Source organism: Furipterus horrens, unplaced genomic scaffold (genome assembly GCF_987537825.1).
Source record: "Furipterus horrens unplaced genomic scaffold, mFurHor1.1.pri manual_scaffold_5, whole genome shotgun sequence".
In the NCBI taxonomy this organism is placed as follows: domain Eukaryota; kingdom Metazoa; phylum Chordata; class Mammalia; order Chiroptera; family Furipteridae; genus Furipterus; species Furipterus horrens.
The window spans coordinates 40,192,998-40,219,704 of NW_028327175.1; the positions used below are offsets into that span (position 1 = coordinate 40,192,998).

A 26,707-nucleotide genomic window follows, 5' to 3' on the forward strand; every position below is an offset into this window, starting at 1 on the left:
CTTATTGCCAAGACTTTCAGCAAAGATGGAGGCCTAGAGAGAAACACTGCATCTCCCTCCACAACTAAGAAAAAATACAACTACCTCAAAACTAGAGACAACCAGAAGTTCCAGAAAATCGAGCTGCATGGAAGTCCAGCAAACAAAGATATAAAGAAGAAATACTCATCCAGACAGGTACGAGGAGTGGAGCCAGGGGAGAGAGGATGCGGTGTGGTGCCGGCAGCAATAGGCTGGTGGAAAGCACAGTCACACATTTTAAAAAGTTGGGAGGGACACCTGGGGAGTGTTACCAGCTTCAGACCAGACTATGCAGCTCACGGTCCCAGCACTGGGGAAAATAAAGCCTCATTGCTTCTGACTGTGCAAACCAGTAGGGGTTGGGGCAGAGGAAGAAACTGCTGGCCTCTCAGCAGACAGAGGCGGATTTAACAGCAGATGCACTGGGCATGTACCCTGGGATCGGACTTCTGAAGGGTCCCTCAAAAAGCCAACTTTACACTTTTTTCTAATGACACCAAGTTTGGTTTCATTACTATGCTGCATAAAATATGGTTAACATGTATTTTTATTTTCCCTGTCTCTCTTTTTTTTAAGGGGCCCAATATTTTCTTCTGCACCCGGGGCCTCAACCAACCTTAATCCGCCTCTGTCAGCAGAGTCTGCTTGTTTCAAGGGCCCCTATGGTCCTAGAACATCCACAGATCCACCCACTCTGGGAACGATGGCCAGGGCCACAACTAGAGAGGTGCCAGTCCCATATGGGAAGTGGGAGAAGTGCCTGGAAGAGGGGCAAGTGCTGAGCAAGTGGCATTGTTCCCTCTCAGACCCCTCCCCCACATACAGTGCCACAACGTGGTGAAACAGGTCACCCTGTACTGATGAATCCCTAAGGCTCTGCCCCTTACAATGTAACAGGAGTGACGGTTCTACCTAAGACACAGAGGCAAACAAACACAGGAGCCTGTCAAGATGAAGAGACAGAGAAGTATGGCCCAAAAGAGGGAATGGATCAAGATTCCAGAGGGAGAACTAAGCGATGAGGAGATAGCCAACTTAAGAGACAAGGAGAGAGCCAACCTAAATATGAAGAGTTCAAAAGACTGGTGATAAAGATGCTCACAGGTTTGACAGATATGCTTGAGTATGGCAAATGCATAAGGGAAGTGAAGGCTATGCTAAATGAAACGAAGGAAAATCCACACAAAACCAGTGGTGAAGAAAAAAAACCAGGGTTCAAATCAATGATTTGGAACATAAGGAATAAAAAAGCAGTCAACTAGTACAGAATAAGGAAACAAGAATTGAAAAAAATGAGGAGAGGCTTAGGAAACTCTGGGACAACTTTAAACGTGCCAACATCTGAATCACAGGGGTGCCAGAAGGAGAAGAGGAAGAGCGAGAAATTGAAAGTTTATGTGAAAAAAAAATGAAGGAAAACTTCCCAAATTTGGCAAAGGAAATAGACATACAAGTCCAGGAAGCACAGAGTTCCAAACAAGCAAGACCTAAGGAGGAACACACCAATACATATCATAGTTAGAATGCCAAAGGTGAAAGATAAAGAAAGAATCTTAAAAACAGCAGGAGAAAAGCAGAGTTATCTACAAAGCAGAGCCTATAAGACTATCACTGATTTCTCAAAAGAAACTTGGCAGGCAAGAAGGGACTGGCAGTAAGTATTCAATGTGATGAAAAGTGAGGACCTACAACCAAGAATACTCTATCCAGCAAAGCTATGATTTAGAATGAAGGGGATATGAAGTGCTTCCCAGTCAATGTAAAGTTAAAAGAGTTCATCATCACCAAGCCATTATTATATAAAATGTTAAAGAAACTTATTTAAGAAAAAGAAGATAAAAAATATGAACATTAAAATGACAACAAACTCACAACTATAAACAAATGAATCTAAAAAATAAAAACAAAATCCAACTAAGCAAACCAGAATAGGAACAGAATCACAGGTATGGGGATCATTTGGAGGGTTATCAGCTGGGAGGGGGGAGGGGGAGAAATGGGGAAATGGTGTAGGGATTAAGAAGCATAATTGGTTGGTACAAAATAGACAGGGGGGAGTTAAGAATAATATAGGAAAGGGTGAAGCCAAATAATGTATATGCATGACCTATGCATATGAACTAAGGGGGGTGGGACTGCCGAAGGGAAAGGGGGTACTGGGCAGAGGGGAGCAAAGGGAAAAATAATTGGGGATTACTGTACCAACATAATCAATAAAATATATTTTAAAAAAATCTTTATTTCCAGCTGCTACCTCACTCCACCCATATAATCAGTCACCAGGTTCTATTAATTCGATTCCTAAATTTCACATTGTTGATTTCTCTGTCTCCATTGCCACCAACCTTACTTCCGACAGCATCATTGCCTATGTGTAATATTGGAACAGCTTTCTAACAGGACTCCTGCTTCTTGCTCTTGCTTCACTCCAATCCACTCCCTAAAGCATACATCCAATTATATTCTCTTCTTAGTAAAAAAAGATCCTTCAGTGGATCCTTCAATTGTCTTCAGGATAAAAACTCAGCTGTTTAAATATGCTTACTATATCCTGATAGGAATTTTCTGTCTACTCCTTCAGCTTCATCTCTCCATGCTAAATGCTAGGCGAGTCCCAGGCACAGAGTTAAGGCTGCTGCTGCTATGACTACTACAGCTATCACTAATGGTAATAATAATAGCAGCTACCATTTAATAAACACTGCGTATACCAAGTGTTAAGTGCTATAATTCACATGGTCCTCACAAAAGTTATGTGAGATGACAATTACTATTCTGTTTTAAAAATGAAGAAGAAAAAACAATCTAGAGAAAGTAACTGATAGACACTCATGCGACTATTAAATGGCAGACCTAATGCTGACTCCCACTAAGTGTTTCCTGGATATTAGGCATTACACTATGTACTTTACATATAGTCTCATTTAACCTTCACAACAACCCTATCACTGTATATTTCAAGAAACTAAGACGTCTCTTGAGCTTGTCCGACTTGTGTTTAGTCCTCTTGACTTCACACCAAGTATCCTCCACCATCCACCAATGTTAGAAAGCAAAGCCTTTGGAGGATTTCTGTCACTTTCTCAATGCTTCATATTATTATTGATGGTAATAACTCTACTAGTCTACATTCCCTTAGAACTTCACAGCTTACAAAATACTTTCAAAATACATTATTTTTATACAAGTTTTTGAGACTTGTTACAGATGAAAAACGCTTAAGCAACTTAATCAAGGTTAAACAGATAGCAAGTGGTAGAGCTGGAACTAAATCCCAAGCCTCTGACCCGTACTTTGGCTCTTAGCATTGGCAGAAACAAAGTCATGAAAATACATAAGTACTAATTACCATGAAAATGAGTTCAGGTAAAGTACAAGAGGATAGAGGGTACTTCAGACTTTAGGGATACAGGTGGAAGCACATAGGATGTATTCAGTTTTAGTACTTTGAGGCTAAGATTAGTTTTCTATATTGGGAACATTTAGTGAAAAATGTATTTGTGTCACACCCCTCTTTCACATCTGAAAAGCATATATTTATATAGTGAAGCCTGGGACTTATGTCCCTTACTTATTCCAATATCTTTCTCCAGTAGCAAGAGCTTCTGCTATTAAGCAAACTGCAGCAGTCTTTCCTAAGAGCCTATGCCAACGTCCTACTTACAGCTAGGGGAGGCAGACAAGGCAAGGACGGACAGCTCATTCATTTGTGCCTGAGAAGTCCTCAGGAAACCAAAGACAAAACAAAACAAACTAATTGAGGACAACAGAGAGAAGGATAAGAAGAGAAAGCAACTCATACTGATTGTTCTAAGTGCAGTGTTCTAAGGGCTTGGCATGTCATAATCTACCTAATCCTCAGAAATTTTGCTAAGTATTGTTTTCCCACCCATTTTACAGGTGGGAAACTGAAGCACTGAGAGGTGCAGATAAATCTGGATGGCAGGTTCCTATGAGCATAAAGCTCTGGAAGATAAACATACAAACACAAACTGTGCAGTCCTATGGAAAGCTGGATGTACCACAACACTTTCTACTGAGGCAATAAATTATTTTAGAATGCTACAGTCAAACTCCACTAAAGAAGCCAATGGTATTCTATCTTACAGAATTAGAGAGATAATCAACTGGATTCTCAAAACAGGGAATGACTGAAAACTACATTTTTGCCACATTCTGATCCAATGAATACAGCAGCCCTTGAGCCCTACAGATCTCTCCACAAATATTACATGTCTGTAGCCAGAATCTCAACTCTGGTCTCTGCAAATATGGTACTTCTTAGGGATGATTATAAAATTAAACATTTAAAAATTGCTTGCAAAAAAGCAGTAAAGGCACAGGCATGCCAGTTAGATCAGCTTCATTCTAAATAGAACTCTATCCTGCAAATTCTTCTGACCTTATGTCAGAGATGATCAAGTAGAGACATCCCTCAGCCTGTTTTTATTTTGACTTCTTCGCTCTGCTTTATTTAGCTTAGATTTCATCTTTGCCTTTCTGGGTAATGTGAATGCATCTGAGAGCCTCAGTTTTATTTAGCTATCAAAAAAATAAATTCTAGAAAAACAAGAGGTAGCCATGATTATGTGTATGATTGATAGGTATTAACTTAATCATGAGTTCTTCAGAGATTTCTTCAGAGATAATCCTTAGTCTATATCCATGCGAATGGTATATTTTTGCACACTTTTTGATTAGGCAGTACAATTCATTAGTAATAATCAGAAATTAAATATTTTGTTCAGTAAAAAACATTATTTTTATATTAAAGTATAGTTATAAATATCAAAATCCATTCCCTTTATTCTCATAATAACTAATTAGGTAGCTGGGTGGAGATATTATTTCAGAGGACAACCTTCTTTAGTAAAATTATTTGTCCTGTTTTTTCTCTTTTATTCATATAATGAGAATATTACAATTGTTTAAAATCTGCCCAGACCATTTGTTTTTGTTTTCATCTCAGTGGGATATAGGAAGTGATTTTTGTGAGAGATGCATTTATGTTTTTGTTTCATGTTCTATGATTAAGAAGCAAAAACATAGTTTTCAGAAAAAAAGCATTTGAAACCACACCGGGAAAAACAATTTGGCTCTCACTTATAAAGGATAGAAATGTTAATGTTTTGGGGTTAGACAGAGTTCTCGCTGGAGAGGGGGAGTCCATCTACCTAGCTATATACCAGGGTAGAACCTGGGAGTAAACGAGGTGGTATCACATGTTGTCTACAAAACAAAACGCAGTCCCTTGAGGGTAGATTTGCCCTCATCCTTCTTAAGTAATGCTACCTCAGAGTTAGTCCTAGGAAGTCAACTGATTGTGATGCCAGTCATCACTTGTCCAAGAATAAGTACAAAAAGGCTGACCATTTTCAATGGGTTCTCTGTGGGAGTCAAGGAAACTACCCTGATACATCAGAAGACAGGTTGAGGATGGCTGGAGCCACGCACAGTGCGCAGCGATGCTTTGAAGAGTTACTTGCCAAGAGAAGACAAGACCAGAAGACCAGTTCAGCCCAATATCTAGCATGTGTGACCCCAGGAGTGAGGATAGGTGATAGGAAATAGGAAAGCCATAGCTTCATTAGTTTCACAAAAGGCTGCTGAAGAGCCATTTTCCACAGAGGTAATTTGGCTTTTTTTTTCCCTTTGCCATAAGCACTGGGTGGGTTTCACTGATGGGGAAAATGAAAAACTGTTCCTGGCCTTGCAACAATGGAAATTTTATATTAGAGCAGCCAGCAGTGAAAAAAGAAAGGTCAAAGGGTGCATTCCTCTTGCTGCAACATGTTTTTACCAGTTGAACCTCACCCTGGTGATTAGCAGAGCTCAGACAGCTGATAGTGGGGAGAGCGCAGAAAGAGGAGGGAAGTTTTCATGGGCGCGTCAAAAGAATATTGTGAGAAATATTTGCAGAAGTTAGCTGAAAGGGACCAAACACTGCCTGCTCTTCTGTCTGCTGGGACCTCCTTTTTTCATTAGTGGGAGGTGTTCCATTCCTTTGGGAAGAACAGGCTCCTTGTTCTCACTTTGTTTTCCAGAGCTACTCAAACATTTATTTCACTTAATGCAATTTACTTTCACTTGTTTTTAATCCATCTAGGGAAGAGGTGGGCTTCCTGGTAACATAAGGAAATGGAAGTGAAAGGGTGCACCCCTCTTAAGGAAAATAAACAGAAGAGACTAAATGGGGGGGAAATTATCTTCCCTCCTGAATAAAGGATAAAGATGGTGGTACTGACAGTGTCCAACTAGAGTCTTTGAGGTGGGAATGGCAGCATTGCTTGGGCAATGCTAACTCTAGAATCATTTTTCTGCATTGTCTGTGGAGAGACATCGGAGGCTAGCAATCCTTTATTTGAGGTGATTGTCCTAACATGTATGCTGGAAGCCCTGTGCACTTTTTTCCCCTAAGCTTTGACCCAGCTATCTTAAAGAAGATAGCAGAAATGTGATTAAAAGCCCCCTTAACTTACACATATTTCCTCAGGCAGCTCCCAGGAGTTCCTAGGAGCCTCTCACAGAGGCTTGAGCAAAGTCACTGCTAAGCCTGGATAGATAACAATCAAAGTTCTAAAAGTAGACTAACTACAACGAATATGAGGTTGAATTAGGAAGAAAACCTTAAAATGGTATTTGGAATGAAAATAGAGTAATACATATAAGCTATTTCTCAAGGTGATTATATTTGGTTGTTTTATATTAAAATAAAAATATCGTTGTCGGCAGCCGTCCGTCTTGAGAGACGATGGTGTAGCTTCTTAAGAGTCTATCTGCACCACCGAGAATGGTTGTGCAGTCTGACTCGGGAGTGACACGGTATCTGTCTCCTCCCGTGTTGAATCGACATCTTGCGATGACGCTGAAGTGTCCTCTCCAGTGAAGCTGAAGCTACAGAGCCTGGGCAGGGTGATATGGAGGGTCTGCTGTTGCCCATGCAGCAGAGCCCCCCTCTCTTCGCAGCTGAAGGGTCCAAGGGAAAGACGGAGTCAATACAGCTTGGCTTCAGGTGCGCCGCAGGAGTTGCCGGTGTTGACTACAACGTCAAACCGCCTTAGGGACTCCGGCTCCGGATTTTCTGTCGGGGTTTACTCCCTTAGCCTTTCCCCTGAAGAGGTATGCCGCAAGGCAGCGGAGGTTTTTTGGAGTCAGAGTTTTCCTTCTCTGATGTGCCCTGACTGCAAGATCGAACCAGCGACACTTAGCTCGCAGGCCGACGCTCAATCCACTGAGCCAAACCAGCCAGGGGTAAAATAAAAATATAATGATACAGAAATATGTAGGTCAAGAGACAAATGTGAAATGAGTCTGTACACGAAAAGGCTTTGGTGTTTTAGTGGTTGGTAGAAATTTTTACTAATTTCTGCTTATGAACTTGTCTATTTTTTCTACTTTTTGTAGAAAAATGATGTATATAGAGCTTTGTATTCAAGCCTTTTTGTTATCTATTACTACTTTATTCAATCTTATCATTCATTTATTCTTTAAAACAAACCCTTTTCTCCAACTCTACATGATCTTTGTGTTTCTGTTATTTCTCTTCTCAGAAATACCTTCTCCAGCTTCCCTGTTCTCGTCCCTGCTTCAAATCCTGTACTCCCTCAACATTCAGTTCAATTCCCATCAACTGAAAAGCCTTCTGATCCTACACCAGGCCATGCTGACCTTCTCAGATCTGAATTTCTATGTCACTTGCATTTATACCACACAATTCATCATTTTATTAAATGCTGTCTTATATTATTCTCTAGTTGTTAAATGGACAGTTCTTCTTTTCCCAACTTTATAAATTCTTTGTATTCTCCATAGTGCCTGTACTCAGTTATATTTACATACTTGACCTGAAATCCTAAAACCATTGCAGCCAATTGTCAGGTCTCTCATTAAGATTTTCCCAAAAACAAATTTGTCATGATTAATCAAAGACTATTAATGGACTTCTACATTGGCGTTGGGTACTGAATTGAAATATTAATGTGTACGACTCTGTAGAATGTCTATTCTTTACTAATGGATGTTATCTTTCAAATGAATTTAGGAGTTAAGCCACCCACTGTTAGAGAACAGAAGAATTCATACTGTTTTTCCATAACTCCTGAGTGAATAATACCAAGAATATCTCTGTATTTGATTGAAATACAAATAAAAGTTAGGTGGGCAGAATGTAATTACTGAAGCTGGACTATGGCCAGGAAACTTGGGGGAACACTCTCAATTCCTGCCAGAGATTCCATGGATAACCACAACTGGTCAAAATCTACACTTCCACGTGCCATCTTAAATACAGTCCATCGGTGCCCCGTGCCTCTAGCAAAATAAGGCCATTCAAGCAGTAAGAGTCACAGCAGGAAAAGTTGCATTCAGTGGTTTCTAAAGAACAATGTTTAGTTTGTTTTTTGTTTATTTTTTGACAAATTCATGAGGTCTACAGGCAACACCTAAAGCTAGTACCAAAATGTTTTCATCAGGAAATGCACCCTGTTTTGCCAACTAGAAGAATGACCTTTAGCTATATAACCAGGCACTCGCCCTTCTCATCATTAACCAGCACTACAGAAGGACTCAGCTCTTCTTTGGGAAATGTATGTATATGTGTATGTCTCATGCAGAATGAGGAGTTAAGAATTAACTCTACCTCTTACCTCATTTTTCATGAGACCATTTTTTCTGAGACCTTTGGATTATATGGGGTTCTTTTATATACATTTATGCCAGAAAACATTATCTTAGTCAGGTCTTCCTCACTGCTCATTTAAATGGAGGTAATGATAAACCAAAATTCACTTTTTAGTATGTTACAACCTCAGTTCCATGTTTCTTCTCCTGACTCAAAAGAAGCAATTAAAATATATACAGATATATAACAAGTGATAATAAGTTGACAGATATTCATATTTGGGTTTTGTAGTTAGGCTGGAACATAACTTAGATAAAAAGATATAACATATCACTAATTTTGATCCTATGACTCTGTTCAAGAATAGTAAAGAAGGAAAACCACTTGCATAATACTTACTATAATACTTTTTCAAATTCACTTTAGACTTACTTTGAATCATACTAGTTTTTCATTGATTTCCTTGACTGAAATAAAAAACAAACAAACAAAAAACAACCCTTACTTCCTTACAAGCAGTAATAAAATATAACATGGCCAAGTTCACTGTTTGGCAGTCCTTACTTATTGCATTCTAAGATGCTCCCATGCTCAGGTGTCCTTAACGTTAAATGCTTTGGTGTTAACAGTTAAGACATCTCAAAAGATACAGCCTCAGATTTCCTTACTTCTGACCAGTCCAAAGCCACCCACTGAGGTGGACATGACTGGTTGTTGCAGGTCTCTTTTTCAACAGGCCGGCGTGTTAAACAACCATTGTAGTCCAGCGTCTCCTCCTCAGAAGGCCCAATCTTCCTGATGCAGAGCACCGCCCTTGTACGCATTCCACCATCACAGGTCTTGCTACACTCCAACCAGTCCCCAATGAACCACCTGCAGCAAGAAGTGGGAGAAACACAGGAAAGCATCTCCTCAGTGCAGCCAGAGAGTTTCTGCTGAGTGAAGGCACTTTTATCAATGGATTATATCCTTTTTCTGCAAGAGCTGACATTTCAGTGTTTCTGGTGTGACAAATGGCAAATGGTATAACTGCTACCTGTCAGTTGCCTTCTAAAGTGTAGTGCATGGTCTTCGGAGCAGGCAGAACTCGTTCGAGTAATTAATGCACTCTGTAATTTTTAATCTCTTTGATTTTTCTTTAAAATTAATTTCTAAAATGAGGCTAACAATATAATCATGAGATTGTTGTGAGGATTGAGTAAGGTAATAAATGAAGCTGCCAGTCATGCGCTGGTAAATGTTTAATGGCTGACTGTTCGTGGGGGGAGGGTGTCCTGATTTGTTGTGTTTGCCAATTTTTGTGGTATAAATGCCTTGCTATGACTATTTCAAGCTACCTCTTAGACATAGTGAACATGAAAAAAGAAGATGTGCCACTAAAGGTCTTAGGAGCTAATACCAGCTGGCTTCAGCACACCACGGAGAGCTTCTATCAGAGTGTCTAACACACAACAGTAGCCATTTTTATTATTACATTGAGGCAGCTTCTCCCATAATTGAGGACTTTATGCTAAAGCTTAAAGATTTGTTCTGATTCCCAGAAATGAACATCAGGCTCTGTAGAAGACAAAAGGCCTTTACTGTCCTTTCAGGTGTAGAGGAGGCCCAGGTACCCATCCTGAAGACATGACAGTCTTAAAACACCGGCAGCAAGAGCAGAGCCCTGCGCCAGCTCTGTGAAAACATGGAAAGCCCTTGCTTGGATCTCTTTACTTCTAAAAATAGCTTCTACACAGCTAGTGTGGGAAGAAATGGTAACGTCTTAACAAAATGAACATCTCACATTTATTGGTATACCGCTCTTTTTCCCTGGTCATCAGTGAACTTTCATATATATACAATTTTAAGATTTGTGTGTATGTAATACTTCTGCAGGACTCACTCTTTGAGGCATAGTGATTGGTCCAATGGGTGTGAATCATGATCCAAATCAGACCAATGAGAATGTGGCTTTAGAATTTTTGTATCTTGACTAGAGCAAAGGGAACCCTTTTCTTTCTGGTCACAAAGGTAAGAGCTGCTGGTGGCCATGTCCCCTGTGAAGTAGAATTAGGTGATTGAAAGAATGCAAAAGAGTCAGAGTCCTCACGGTGTTTGATTCTTGATTCTAGTCATTCCTCAATCTAGGTCCATTCTTACAGCTCCCTCAGCCTTGTTACATAAGCCAACAAACCTTCTTATGTGCTGAAGCTAGCTGAAATTGAAGCTGTATTATTTCCAACCGGAATCTTGGCTGACATATTCTTGTATTTAATTTAATAAATATATTCTGAATGCCTATTCTTTCCCAGGCATTGTGCGTTTTTTTACAGAAGAAGAAAGTAAAACCCAATGTTAGGAAAACTGTTCTCCAAAGTCATGAAAAGAGCAATGATAGGACTAGGACTTGATCCCCCATCAATTGCTATTTCCACACAATTTCACTTTTAACATTGCTAAATAGTGGATTCTAGGTCACAAGCATGAGGTCACAAGACATTTTCTTCTATCTATGACTATAAATCATGCAACTATCACCAATGCTCATGCTTTTGCATGGGCAACTACCCAGAGAGAAGAACCTGAAAGCTTATGGACAAATTTCTCACTATTTCAGTGAGCTTAGCTCATTGTGCTAGTTTTGTATGTGGAAGATAGTACCTTAGTGAGGTCAGAGTACTAATAGCCTAAATTTGAGCCTGCATTTAGCTAAATAAGCCACAGTGGCATTTGTTCATTATTATTTGTATTGTCTTAGAGAGAAACCAGCATTTAGAAGTATTATAATTAACTAGCTTCTCAATGTAAAATGTATCTTGTCAAAAATCTAAACATTTTTCACCCTGGCTAGTGTAGTTCAGTGGATTGAGCACCAGCCTGTGATCCAAAGGGTCACTGGTTTGATTCTCAGTCAGGGCATGTGTCTGGGTTGCGGGCCAGGGCCCCAGTTTGGGGCATGTGAGAGGCAACTACATACTGATGTTTCTCTCCCTCTCTTTCTCCCCCCCTTCCCCTCTCTCTAAAAAAAAAAAAAAAAATCTTTAAGAAAGAAATCTATAAACATTTTCTACCTAGAGTTAAAGAATAATAATTCAATCCTGAATTTTAAAAATCTGACATTAACATTTTTTTCTAAGTTATATTGCAGAGAAGATTTAAAGTGGTTTTCATCTTCTTTCTGTTTTGTTTCCGACAGATGAACATGATCCCAAGTCGTTAGCACCATTTTTGGTAAAGAGGAAAATGTGTACTGAGAATAATAACTTGCATGCCAGCCATAGTGAAACTCTGATTCAATTCGCAACAGTGATTTCATCACCGAGATTAGGGGATAAAACAGAAATGTGTATAACTCAGCCACAAAATGTTCAGTCATACCACCTCCAGCCATGATCTCATTAGGTCCCATAATGTAAGAGGGATGGAGGCCCTCAAATTAAACACAGGTGCCCAGAGTAACAGCAGTGATTCAGGAGGTGTTGCTGGGCTTTGTTGCATGGGGTCAGGGCCACCTCCGCCTTTTTATTCTTTGTCCTCTCTTTATTGCCAACCATCTTAGCTGAGATGTGTCACTCTAGCATTTAACTTGGAATGTAGGAAAGTAAAAGTATTAACCACCCTCCCGATTTCCCTTCTGACTGTAACTGATTCAGGCTTCACAGTCAGTTCCTGTTGCATCTTTATTGCTCTGCAAATCATCCCTTCCCATGTCTCTGAAGGATTAAATCACACACTTGTTATTTTAATAGTTTTGCAATTTTACCATTGCATCTAATTGTCTCAGTTTCTCCACTCTCCTGTCCAGTTAAGACAGACTGCTTACTTCACCTTCATTCTCCATGTATTTGACGCTCTCATGACATTCTCCCCATTTCTTTTCTTTTTTTCCTCCCCTAGATTCAGTGGTAAAAATATGAAGAAAATGTTCTCTCTGGGAGTATCACTTGCTGAATTGTTAGCGTCTGAACAATACTGGGGCTGTTTCTTTCTGTGTTGAAGACCCAGTGGTTGAACTGTCTTCATCCTCACCAGTGCCCTCATATCCATTAGACACTAACAATTAGTGGGATTCATGCTTGAGGGTCTGGAAAAAGAGTGGCGTGGTGCAGTCTGTGTTATGTGGTCTGCAGTATCTGTACATTAATAGGACAAAGACTAATATTAATGGGATAAGAGAATAAGAGAGACACTATAAAAAAAGTAGCCCCAATCTGAGTTCTGATGAGAAAGCACTCATCATAAGATCAGAATCTTATTTTTCCTTTTTTTACCTGAAAGGGAAATGGCAGAGCATATGAAAATAAACTGATATTAGATATTTGGATTATGAGAGAGGGAGGGCAGGAGGGACAGAGAGAGAGAAAGAGAGAGAGAGAGAGATTGATAGGTTGAGATGGATGTTGAGATTTCCCAGCCTTTATTCCTGAGTCAAGGGTCTAGTTACCAACCCTTTTAATAAATACCACATAGAAAAATAAAAGCAAATCTTCAGAATTTCACATTAACGTCTCTAAAGAGAGATTCAAGTATGTAACTTATTAAGTACTTACTAAGATACTAAAACTGTCATAGCTTTTAAAAGTTTTTAGAATAATTTCTTAAACAAAAAATTGGTTAAAAAAAAAAACTAAAGAAAAAATAATTGCTCTTTCCTCAGCTAATTGGAGAGTGAAATTAATATTAAGTAGAAGCCTCTATGCCCTAAACATTCTATAGTCGAGATTTTTCTAAATTAAAAAAGAAAAATCAATGTAATAAATATCTCAAATTGTGGCAATTGAGAATGTGTTACTAAAACAAAATTGGAAGCATTAAAGTGTCACCAGACATTTGATTTGTAACTTACAAAGTTAGTAATGTCTGGTACAATGGGAAAAACATCACTGGAGATCAGCATGCTCTCGTCTGTAAAATGATTTCTATGATTCTTCCCAGGTCTTAAATTGTGGGTTGTTTTCTGTGGTTTTTGTTTTTTTTTTTTTTTTTTTGAGAACTCTGATGATTCTTTTTCTAAACATAACCAATTATAGTTGTCCATGGGTGAGGCACAATGACTCAAATAATTATTAAACATTATATCATAAAAGATACCATTAAATAAAACCCAGCCCCTGGGTATAAAGCTCTCCCCAGTCTGAGAATCCTTTAGCGCTTTTGCTTATAACTCTCTAATTGTACTTTGTATATTTTGCCTTGTACAATAATTGTTTTTATATGAATTTTCCCAGTTAGATTGTCCCTAAGAAAAGGAACCATTTCCTCCAAAGCACAGTGCTTTCCTTATTGATGTACTTAAAAAAGGTCTTCTAATTCTTGGTCACAGTCTTATCACAATGTACAGCACTCCACTGTTTTCACCTTTCTGACTTTCATAATTTAAAAACCACAGTTTCATACAGGAATAATATTCAGTATCTAAGGATTCTGCCCATGAGGTCATGTATAGAAATATTCTTACTATTAAAAGACAGTAAAGTCAAAACTGAACTCTTGGCCTTTCTCTTTGGATTCCAACTCAGCATTACTTCCCTTTTTAATGGTGGGGTTTCCTATAGTCATGCTTCCTATTAGTCATGTTCTTTAATATCAACCCCTCCCTTTCCTCTTTTCCAATGATTTCAGCCTTTATCATGAATTCTACCATTTTCATTCAACATCTCTAGAATTCTTGTTTTCTTTCTGTCCCAAGTCCTCATTGTCTTGACTACTATACTCTTTCTTATAAAAGAGTTGCTGTTCTGAGTATATTAATTTTTCCCAGCAAGGCTTCCTCTAGCCTTTTAAGATCTTTCAAATAAATTATTGTTATTATTTCTCTACCAATGTCTCTTTTGTCTATTTTTTATAGTCCCTTATCATTTTATTTATACAATAAATCTTATAGCTTTCTATTTTTCTATACTATACTTACAAAGTCTCCAATGTGACTAAAAGACATTTGAAATATTTCATTATTTGAAAAGATACCTTTGATAAAAAATAGCATTTAGGATTTTAAGTTAATGGTATTGAAAAAAACAATAATACTTGAAAATAAATATAGATTTTTTTCCTCAAATATATTTTAGATAGATTAAAGTTTTCATTAAAAATATTTGAAAGTATAATTTAAGAGTGGGTAAGGCTTTCCTAAACATTATACCAATAAAAGAAATAAATGTTTGATAGTCTTTCTATATAATATTTTAAAACTCTTAGAAATGAAAATAGATCATAACCCCATAAATAATATGGAAAATATATGACAAACTAAAAATATATTTGGAGCACAGATAAGAGTTAATTCCCTTAATATATTAAGAGTTCATATGAATCAATAACAAAATGATAAACACTTCTATAGAAAAATGGGATAGACCATGAAAAGAAAGAGCAAAAAAATAAAATAAAATAAAGTAAAATTGCCACTGGACTTAAATTGTTTAATGTTCAGCCTCATTGGCAATCCAAGATATACTAAACTGAACAGCAATTATTAGATATCAAATAGTCAAAGACTGTTTTTAAAGTAATAATACCGAGGGTTTTCAGTTCAGGGAAATGACATTCTTACATACTGCTACTGGGAGTATACATTCATATGTTGTTTCTATAGAGCAACTTGACAATGCATCTGAAGAACTAAAGTATATTTTCATTTGAACTAGAAATGCTATTCCTATGTATGTAGCATAAGGGCATAATTATAGAGAGCAACATTTTCGTTGCAAAAATGGTTAATGCTGTGGCATTGTAAAGGATTAACAGCTAGGACGCAACCAAAATTGTTTAACAGTGGGAAGCCAATTTAAATAAACAATGTCATATCTACTAAATGTTGTAGAAGATATTTAATGTTCAAAATATTTTGAGAAATGACTATAAAGTATCATAAATATTATTCCATTTTTTATATATACATGCCTATGTAAACAAAGAAAACAGACTGGAAATACAGACATCAAAGTATTAAAAGCGGTATTATAGGTATTATAGGTGTTTTAAATTTTTTTACTAATCTACATTTAAAATTTTTTGTTTTCATATGCATTACAAAAACAAATACAATTATCACATCATATGAAAAGAACTATCTCCTTTCCTTTCTTCCACACTCATTTAAAGTCTTACTGAATTCAGTAGTCTGTCTATGATTTTTATCTCTATAATACCAACATCTACTGGGAATCTTATATATGACAACCATTCTGAAGAATTAAGATTTCCTTTTTCACAATCTGTATTAAAAAGAATAGGGAGGACATTTAAAAGGAACTAAGAAAAAAATGAGCGAATAAAGAGTAATATTTTAAATATGTTCTTAAGCTCTTTCCAAAACAGAAAACTGTCAGCCTAAACTTTCTCTTTCTTATATTCTCTTTATCTTTGTTTTTCAAATTCCATCACCTCAACTTCAAACTTTAAAAAAGTTAATGAATAACTTTTTACTTCATAATTCAAAAGGAGATAGGAAACCTTAATTATGTATGTTAGTTCAAATATGTTGATTATCTTTAAAGTGTTAACACATACACATTCATACACACAAATTCCCATGTAATAGCCAAGCCTAAAATACATGGGATGATGGAATGACCAACCATTGAAACCTCATAAGGAAGCCAAGTCCAAAATAGAACAGGTGTGACCAGGCCCACTCAGATGCCTTAAATCGCTGATCAAATGCCAAACATAATACTTAAAATCCTGAGTGGCAGGGAATTAAATTGATGGGTTGAGATTCATAATTATATGAAAATATGTTGAAGTTATTGAAAGCTTCAAAATTTAGCCCATGGTTTTTAGGCATCACTTCATTTTATATAGTTTTTCAGTTTCTCTTGAGATAAACTAATAAAAATAATAGGTAAAAGAGAGGAAAAATGAAAATAAATACAATTAAATAGCTTGTCTTTATAATACTTACCATAGGTCATATTTCTATACTTTCCCCTGTCTGGATTTTAAGGAATAAGTTACATGGTTATCACATTTTGAAAAGAGGATACATGAAATTGAAAAATTCTTAAAATTAAAAACGTCTATTACTCTAGACTCCCTGTGTCCTTATTTGTAGCCATTGCAATGAACCTTTTCAAGAGACAAATAGTGAATATCTCCCTTTAAGACTCAAATATTCAGAAAGACACTGAGTTTGGACAATGAAAGTTCGTAAGGCATTATTGTTTTGGAACAAATATTGAGAAATGCATCTTACTTTAATTATAATAGGGGTCTGAATTCCTTATTCACTGTAAGCCCTAGGTTTCTGTGACTCCACTGTAGTCATTTTGAGAAAAAGAGATTATTTGATTATAGAGCTTTCCTCTCCTGTTCTAGAGACCCTGGAGTATATACATTCATTTGCTTACTCCCTTTTTCTTTATCAATTTCATATCCAGATAATTATAATAGTTAAACCAGGGAGAGAGTGATTACTCTGAAACAAGAATGAAATGCTAGCCACACATGTTCTGTCTTGCGGTTGTCAAATAGGCAGAAGCCCTACAAAGATCAGTTTTATGATCAACTCAGCATCTTTGTCTTTTTTCACACAATCACTGCCTTTTGCTCAAACAAGAAACCTTTGTGTTCTTACAGATTATAAAATGTGGCTCACTAACAGCAGGTCTCATATTTCTAAATTTTAATTCTTTAAAAGTCGTCATTAAGATGAATGGCTCTCTCTGTGCCTCCCTGCACAGTGAGCTATACTTGCTACATTTAATCAGCAGAAGGAGTCGGGAGGACACCTCTGCAGACAGGACACCTCTGCAACTCAGCAGACAGGATGATGCCTAGGATGCAAGAACCTAAAACTGGGCCAGCAAATTCTGTTTCAGAATATCTCTAAACCATTTTCAGTCTCTGGGCCTTTAGGATAAATACCTGGAAAAGATAAGACTGCATACCAATCTACTATGTTTTAATGACTCTCAGATACCATTATTTTACGTACCATTAAGAAAGAAAAAACAAGTAATGCCAGTTATTATTGTTAAGACACCATCAGTTGCAAGATAAACCCTAATTAGAAAGATGTTAAAATGTGAAAAGATGTGTGCCTTAGAAATTGGGGAAATATAATTTCCAGCACTGTACCAGGATCAATCTCCTGAAGTTCCTGCTTTAGAGGGCTTAACTGAAACTATGAATAAACAGGAATCTTTGCTCATTGAAAGGCACATCAAAATTCCACTCTCTATCCTGTGTTATCTCTTTTCTCAGTTCAATTTATTCAAAATACAAATATGGGTTTCCAAATGTGAATATCTAATGGTTTTTGGGTTTTTTTGCATTTGAAGAAAATAATTCTCACTTCTTTTACTTACTCAGGTGGGCAGGGCTCAGTATTGCAGGTTCTTTGATTTTCAGGTGGCTTACTGTCAGGGTCACAGTAATTGTTCTGGACAATGGAGTTGTCATCCAACCTTTTGCAGACCACTTCCTGTCTTTGGATACCTTGAGAAAAAAGAGGACATAATTAAATGAAGAGCCGTTTATCTTCCATTAAGTTAGGTATGCATAGCTTTCCTCTGTAAGGAATTAACCTCACTGGATCGCTGCTGTCTTATCTGTTCCAGAAAACTTGACCGCTTCTCTAAAAAGGAGAGAAGTCATTATACTGCAAATTTAGGCAAAATTATTGTCCTTGCGTTTAGAAACATAACTGTTTTCAAGTTCAGAAAAGAAACTATTGGTGATTTTAAAAAATTAGTATTTCCATTTGTATAATCTTCTTCACGCTTTCCTTAAAAAAATTAAAAATCTTTAATTTCCCCCAAATATCACCATATAAAATGTATGACTCTCCATTTAAATGCAAAACAATGGTTGTAGATCTATTTTAAAACAAAACAATAGGAACACATTTACTCTTAATATTTTGTAGGGCAAATCCAATTAATTTAGTCTTGGTTAGGAACACATCACATTTCACACATTTCTTTTTTTTTTTTCCATTTATAGATTTATTTCTCTAACAGCCCACAAAGTCTACAACTTAAAGATTGCAGTGAATCCCTTTTGGACTACAAGCCATCAGTCTGCTTTAACGGGGTTGGCCCCATTGATCACACCATTGTCAAACAGATATTTACATATTCCATAATATTTGAACTTACTAAATACTTCTCATGCTTTAAAATATTTGCCACAGTTCTCATTATAGAACTTGTAAAATTCTAAATATGTTTATGATTTATTGGCAAAGACACCCACCACAACTTGCTCACACATCACAGAATACAAAGACACTCACAAACACACTCTTATTTGTAAACATGCCTGGTAAACAGACTTTATGCAGACTCAAAAGGAGGAATCAAAGAGGTGAGGATACATATGTCAAAATATCAGAGAAAAAGTCAAAGTACAAGACAACGCTAAATGTTTCAGATCATACAGAGGAAGCAGGTTACCCCCGGAATTGGAATGAAAGCAGACTAGGCTACCCCCCTATTCACCACCACCCCGGCTCAATAACAAGGTACCTACATTACCTGGAATGCCTGTAAATGCAGCATGAGCAGTACCTAGGAAACCACAGCTTCACACCTAGCAAGAGGTTAATCTCAAATTAGGAAAGTCAATGTGAAATAGGATCATTCAGTAAAGGAAACTGTCACCTAGGTCCCTTCAAGTTCCCTCAAGAGTCGTGGACTTTCTGGGATGGGGGTGCCGCTGTCATCATGTTTTGGCCACTTTTAATCAAGCCTGTTGAATTTAAAGATAGGAAATCTATTCCCCTGGTCAAGAAGACTGTTCAAGTCCTGTGGTCTCTGTGAAGGTAGCAATCGGTTGAAGGAGGTATATCTGATTACTTGCAGTAACCCAGGGCTCTCACTGATCACCTTTAACAAGTTCTCAGGCTTTCCTGAATTCAGAGGTTTAAAGCACTGCCAAAGGGCTTACTGGCAAAAATGTCTTAGAGTACGTGCTGTATTCATTCCCTCCCAACTCCAAGAATAGCCCAAACATCTCAGCTTCTCCAACAACAGACTGGAATTTTTTAACTATTAAACTTTAGATTTTTGAGGGAAGAATGATTCACATCAGGCATAGCTGTGATCCATTCACAGATGTTCCACAATTATCATCAGATATCTCCCTATTGTGTCATTTCAGTGGGCAGATAACTAAATCCATGTGATCTACCTAGACAAAAATCTCTACCGTTAGTCATAGGATTCGACTACCAAATGCCACAGTGGCTCAGAATGTCCATCCACCCGGGTTCAATTGTTTCATTCCTAACAGGGAGCACAGGGGATTATTTTTATTGGTTAGCATTGCTCTTTTTATTTAAGTCATTCAAATGTGATTCTACTTGGAGAGGGGAAACTCAAACAAACCACTTACATAAAAGACTTACACACTTTACCCAACTTTAATAAATATGTTTAATAATAAAAACAATATGATTATACTTGCAAGAAGAAAGTTGGCATTCAGTTTGGTATTTGATTGTTTTTCAGAAAAGGATAACCATTTCAACACTACAAAATGGAACTGACATTGCTCTGTGTCAGTGGTAGAAACATTAATTCAGTTTCTACAGTGCAGGATAAAATTCTACTTCCTTCATTACTCCTAGAAATGTTGTTTAGTTATAATTACATTTGTTTTTAAAAGTAGCCTTTAAAGCAAAAGCAATTTATATCACGGATATTAACTATTAGAGGTAAAATTTATATTTCATTTTAAGAAATATTTTAGCGATGTATCTTGAAAATATATTTAGCTATATGTAACATTTTTTGTTAAAAATTTGAAAAATACACAGACCAGAAAGAACAAAACAAAAACTATATCTTTGTTGTGAACTTTTATTTCGGGGGCTATTCTTCATAAAATACTTTTGGAAAAAACTTAAGCATGAAATACTTTTTGGTGGGATCTAGTAATTAGTTTAAAATTACATAGTACACAAACCAAAATTGCCAGCTAAATGTGGTCAGCAGGCCATTCATTCATTCAAGAGAACAGTTACTAATACAAAGCCTGTGCTTCTCATGAGATAGTGGACTAAGGGCTGAGATACAAATTGACTTAATTTTGGTCATGCTCTCAGTCTTCTTAAAAATTACAATTTAGGATATTTTAAGGTGCACTTCAGTTTCAAAATTTTAGCACACTTTTTTTATAATGCATAAAATAAAGTCCTTGAATAAACAGCTGAAATCACTCTATATTTTACGAAGATGCATTTTTCTTTACATTCATCTTTTATTAATTTCTTCTAAAATGTTATAATAGACAGTGTGGTATTTCACACTCGAGAACTGACTATACCAGTAATCTATTCCAAATATTCCTACAACAATGAACTATCTTCTTCCAACAGCATACAAGTCTACTTCCTACTTTACCCTCACACTTCGCAGGTTTATGGACTTTTTTTTTCTTTTTAAGTAACAATGGGATAGCTCTCTAAACCAATGTATCTAATTGGACAAATTTTAATCATGTACTTTTGGATTAAGTAAAATGCAGCATTTAATTTTAGAAAGTAGAAAGTACAGATGAACTGGAAATAACCTAAGCTAAGCCAACAAGAGAAATGATTGAGTTTAGAGTCCTTATATGACCAAGCCTTTGTACATTGCTTCTTTTAAAGTAATCTGTAAAGCATTGCTAAAACATCGATTTAAGCCTCTTGGAATAATTACATCCAGCTACATAAAGCCACTATGCTTTCAAATCTGAAGACTTACAGTTCATAGCCAAGAACATGAATTGTCCACATGATCTGTCAGTATACACCTAACTGAAAACAAAACTCCAGTGGCTTTTAGTGTCCATAGCCCCTGGAGATACGCAGATGTTCTGTAGAATTTAATTAGAAAATTAAAAACCACTAATTATATTTTATCCATAAACACCTAAGTTTACTGGTATGCAAACTCTATACCTATTCTGTTGTTAAATGCAGTCCTTCTATGCTTAAAGAAATTAATGGTTTCATATTATAAAATTTAAGGACAAAAATGCCATTACCAATACACATGTACATTAAACTCTCTAAAATGGGTATATCCTTTTTAAAGACTTTTAATTTGTTTATCTTTAGAGAATCAAATATGATGGTTCTTAACATGGAAACATAATCCTTACTTTTAGTCTGTAAATTTTAATTAGTCATATCTTATATTTAATTTTCTGCCAATAGTTAAAAGTTACAGATGATCTATTTGCTCACCAGACATTCTCTTGTCCAATGGGAGAAAGAAGTATCCAAATTGAATCACTCTTCTAGTTACACATCAAGAAATGAGCAAGAAGTCTACCAAGCTGCAAGTGAGTCCTGGATGAACTCCATCTTCTACTGTGCTTACCCTAGGTTTATGTGATGGTTCGCATGAAGGACATAGGGTCTCCTCCTTAGCAGCTACAGTCCTAGGGCCAATCCCAAGTGAACCCTTCAGAGACTACAGCTCCTCTTGCCATTTCTTGCCTTCTTGTCAGTCCCTCCTCTCCTCCCCTGGTATGCTGCTTAAGGATCTCATGTCCATTTCTAATTTTATGAATTCATACATAATAATATTTAGCAATATATTGCTTTTTTCAGAGCAGTTCATCATTTTTTAATGTAGAGAGAGGGTACTCAATGACCAAAAATTACCACTTGAACTTCACTAGAAGTATAAACCAAGAAGGATGTAAGGAAGATTAAGGGCAGGAGGAAGCATTTTCAGTCTTAGACCACTGAATTGGTTGGTAAGTGAGCAGTCTACAACCACATGTGAGTGAGTCAATAAGAGAAAGGAAGAGAGGTATATATGTATCCTTAGGATGGGTGGGCTAACCAACATCTAGATCGTTTAACCGAGTGGCACAGCACATCATATCAGAGCAGTTTTCTGAAGAGGAAGGGGGAGGGAGAATGTGGTTGGTGGCTAAGGCAACAATTTGCTTAACTACACCAGCCAAAGTAGCTAGCAACCAAGACAACACAATATAATCACAGTATACAGAGCATATAGCCAGCAATATTAATTTAATCTAAATTTGCAGCGCAGATAGGGTCCAAAGAACAACAAATGCCAGGAAAAAAAAAGTCTCTTTCCTCTGCCTTTCACTGCTGGAATCTGGCTGTTGTGCTGGGTGATTACTGACCAGATACAAGCATTTACAGGGCGGAGCAACGCCCATCTGCCTTGGATCTAACAGCTGGCTTCCAGGGTACCAGTCAGCTCCACCCATATGCTTCCTGCTTCTGATGAGCCTCCTGCAAGTTTTTTACCTTCCAAAAGCTTTCTTTATCTGCCTTTACAGTGTCTTCCCTTCTGTCCAGGCAAAACTAGATGTCTGGAGGGAACACAGTAAGAAAAGGAAAATGCAGCTTTAAAAATACTGTTTTTCTAGTGCCACCTGTGTTTAGTGATGGTGAGGTAGAGTGGAGCATGTATATATTGCATTTATTTGAAATCACACTATCCTTGGTGAGAAATTCCACTACTCATTGTATATCAACAGTAATCTCTTCCACAAAGCATCTAACTTAAGTCCCTGAATTCCTACTCCATGTAAGGCATGGTTTTTTTCTTACCATAAGGGGTGGGGCAAATGAGTAAGACAGCCTTGACCTCAGTGAGTTTACATTAAAATGAGGAGGGAAATAAGGCAAATACCATTATAATTATGGAAGCTACCTTATTTAATAAAGCAATGCATTTTCTGGTCTGATATTTTTAATTTCACTGTCCGCCATTTGGTCTTATTGTTGATTTCTTTTTCTCTGATCCTAGGAACTCTTTTAATAGCCAAATGTCTATGATTTTATTTCCTTTCACTTTATCTTTATACTATGTTTTACCTCACTCAAACTGCTGCCATGTTTAGTTACCTCTTGAGTTCTAGGCAGTTTAGGCAAATGACAAAGGCAAACTTTCATTCTCCTCTGTAAAAGGAGACAATCGGATTACATGGCTTTTTGATGTTTCCCCAGATCCAAAATTCTAAGAAAGGTATCTCCTCTTTCTCCTCATTTCAATTGTTCTTTTTTTTTTTTTTCTTCTGTGTCTTCTTCCCCCCTATAACCTACAAAATAGCAAGTCTGGAAAACAGGCACTTGCCCAATCCCATTTGGTTTGTTTCGGTGCTTGAGTTCTTACCAGTGTTAGCACAGATCAAAGGGGCTAACGTGTCAAGAGGCAGAACACTAACTAGAAATAGAAAAATGTGAGGCAACTTTTCTAATATAAAGAATTAACTCAAATTATACTAAAAAGGATCTCCATGATCTTTAGTGGAAGCTTGTTTGTTTAAGGTATTTTATTTTTTTAAATTTTAGCGGAAGGATGCAGCCTTAAGCTTCTTCCACTCACTGTGATGGATTTATTACCAATAGAGAAGCTTTTTCTTTAATTGTATATAAAATCATTTTCTTGAAACCAACAGATAACTATTTCAGATTTGAATTATAATAAGAACATAATAATAAACAAGCTATATAGCTTTGAAAAATACTCATTTCGCTCAGGTAAAAAAGAATGGGGACAGTAAGATCATAAGGTCCTAGAAAATTGGGATAATGCTGCTTACCATTATAAAAGTCTTTCTTTTTCCAAAAGTATTTTATGCATAATTCTTTGTTAAAGTACATAGTGTTATGATTGTTAAAGATGATATTTTGGACAAAATTTTTAACAAGTGAAGCATGATCTGTGACACATAGATCATTAATGCTCTAGGAATGCACTCAAACTTTGGTTTCAGTCTTACCCAAGTTTTTCCGTGAGTGAATATGTATCTAGGTCCTCGTCACATTAGGGAAAAACATAATTTCTAAAGTAACAGAAATGGGATGAAAGAGGAAGGAAAAGAGCAGTGGGAGAAATGTTTCGGATTAGCAGGTATTTCTTGCTTTCAGTTATAAATCTTTTCTTTTTCCAGTTATAAATCTTAACCTTAGAGAAAATGCAAGCCACAATATGCAGGGGTAGACAGTAAAAAAAAAGTCAGGTAATCAGATGAAATGTTCATATGTAAGACTTTTTACAATAAGTCAGAAAGTTTCAATTATACTGAAAATACACAGGAGAATTCAAAGGATTTTTTAAAAGTATATTATAGAGGGAAAGCCATACGCTTAAGGAAAAAGATAAGTAGGAATAATAACTATAAACAAATAAGTGAACGAACATATTAACTTTCAGGAGTGTGACCCAGCCAACAGCATGAGCTTGCCTCGCAGTTACTGCTCTCAAGGGCACGTTACAGGAGCGCTGAGCCTGCTGTAGTGGATGGCTACAACAGGTGTGCTTAAAGGAGCTGTGATGGTCACAGGTGCCCTGCTATGATGCCTGTCAACTAATCCCACATGTTAAAGGGCCCTCTTTCTTCTCAGCCCTGAAAATGATCTGAAAGAAGGGGATGATGAGAGAGAGTAAACAGGGGGATGCCACCGTCGAGGCAATGTTGGATTATAGTCTATTCTCACAAAAATGTTCTTTTTTTTCAGCCCTGGCTGGTGTGGCTCAGTTGGTTGGGCATCGTCCTGCAAAGTCAAAGGCTGCTGGTTTGATTCCCAGTCAGGGTGCAAGCCTAGGTTGCAGGGTTTGGTTTGATAGGCAACTGATTCACGTTTCTCTCCTTCTTTTTCTCCCTCTCTCTTAAAAAATTTTTTTTTCAAAGACCAAAGGAAAAAAAAAAAGGAAATAACAAACAAAACTGAATGCAAAATTTTATTCCCTATAAACTCAAGTCACTTTTGTCAAGGGACTTGTATTATTAAAAATATCACAGTGATCTGTTTTATGTCTAAGTTCAGAATATACAGGAATCAAATGTAAAAGGACCCTCATAGTTTCAAACAATAGTACATTATGAAACCTCACACAAAAATAACTTCCACTGGGAATTTTTCTTAAAAACTAATAACATAACTTTGTTTCTTCCGGGGCGGGGGGTGGGGTGGGAGGGAATGACAATAAGTAAAGGGCTCTTAATTGTTCAGACTAAACTATCCATCTGTTATCTTTTATTTAACTCTGAAAGTAATTTTTTGGATGGTAATACCTAAATCAAAGAGGAGCATACTTAATTATAAGATTTGACTCTTTTATGTCTTTCACACTTAATTTGAATCAAGCCTATTTTGAATATCCAAAAACAATTGGATTGGTTTTCCTTTGCTTCATTTTGGGACTCCTCCACTTTGGGTTTCAGTCAAAGTTACATTGTAGATGTCTATTGTAAGCTGCACAAGTGTTAGTCATTATTACTGTTATTATGTCAATAAAAAGTCAAGTCTTAAGACCCTTCTTTGTTTGAAGCACACACTGTTATTCACTAATAATGTGAACTGACCATTTTTAGTGATGTTAAATGTGTTAGGCACTTAGAACTAGCAAAGAAATTAAAAGGACATCAGTGAAAAATTAAAGCATTTGCTCTGTTTTATCTGGTACTTTGAGAGCTATTCTCTTTCAGGCAGGTACTAGTACTGGTCTAAAAATTGCATTATATTTTTTTCTATAAATTGCTTTTTAAAAACAATTTTTAATTTTTTTATTTCAGAACAATCTCACTCTAAACTGTACATTATGTTTTTGTTGTACCATTTCCGAAAATAATAAAATATGTAACATGAACATACAAAGTTTCCATAGAAATGTAGAAATATTCAATTTTCAAAAAAGGACTATGGTAATCTGTATGATAGATTCATTTAAATATTTTGAAAATATAGTATTAATAAATGGAATAGTGTAAATTATTACATAAACTTGTTAGATATTAAGTTGCAAAGAAAAATTTGCTATCAGGAGTTCTTTTAAATATATATGTTTTTTTTCTCTTTCTTTTTTTTTTCTTAAATCACCCACCAATTTTAAAATCTTAAACTGAACAGAGACAAAGGAAGGAAACATATTTAGGAGGGCATGTCAGAAGGAATCTTTAATGTAGATATGAAGGAGAAATTATATATTACTTAAGACCTCTAGTTCCTTAACTGGAATAACAGAAGAGCCTAATTTTTAAACTCTGAACACCATCAGGACCCTGAATAAGCAGGTATATGCTTTCTTTCCTCTTATGAAATGAAATTTAATGCACTGAAGTGAGGTGACTCATTTTCAGCCAACTTTAATGACACTCATT

General features: G+C 36.6%; 1 protein-coding gene across 2 annotated transcripts in view; it reads right to left on the reverse strand.

Moving 5' to 3' along the window:
* ADAMTS6 (ADAM metallopeptidase with thrombospondin type 1 motif 6) overlaps nucleotides 1-26,707 on the reverse strand; it is a 247,161-nt gene that overhangs the window by 14,629 nt on the left and 205,825 nt on the right. For both annotated transcript variants that reach the window (XM_090276311.1, XM_090276313.1), the window contains exons 21-22: nucleotides 17,932-18,061; nucleotides 9,310-9,514 (exon numbers count right to left, since the gene is read on the reverse strand). In XM_090276311.1, coding sequence (XP_090132437.1) covers nucleotides 9,310-9,514; nucleotides 17,932-18,061 — 335 coding nt within the window. The remainder of the gene's footprint in view (nucleotides 1-9,309; nucleotides 9,515-17,931; nucleotides 18,062-26,707) is intronic.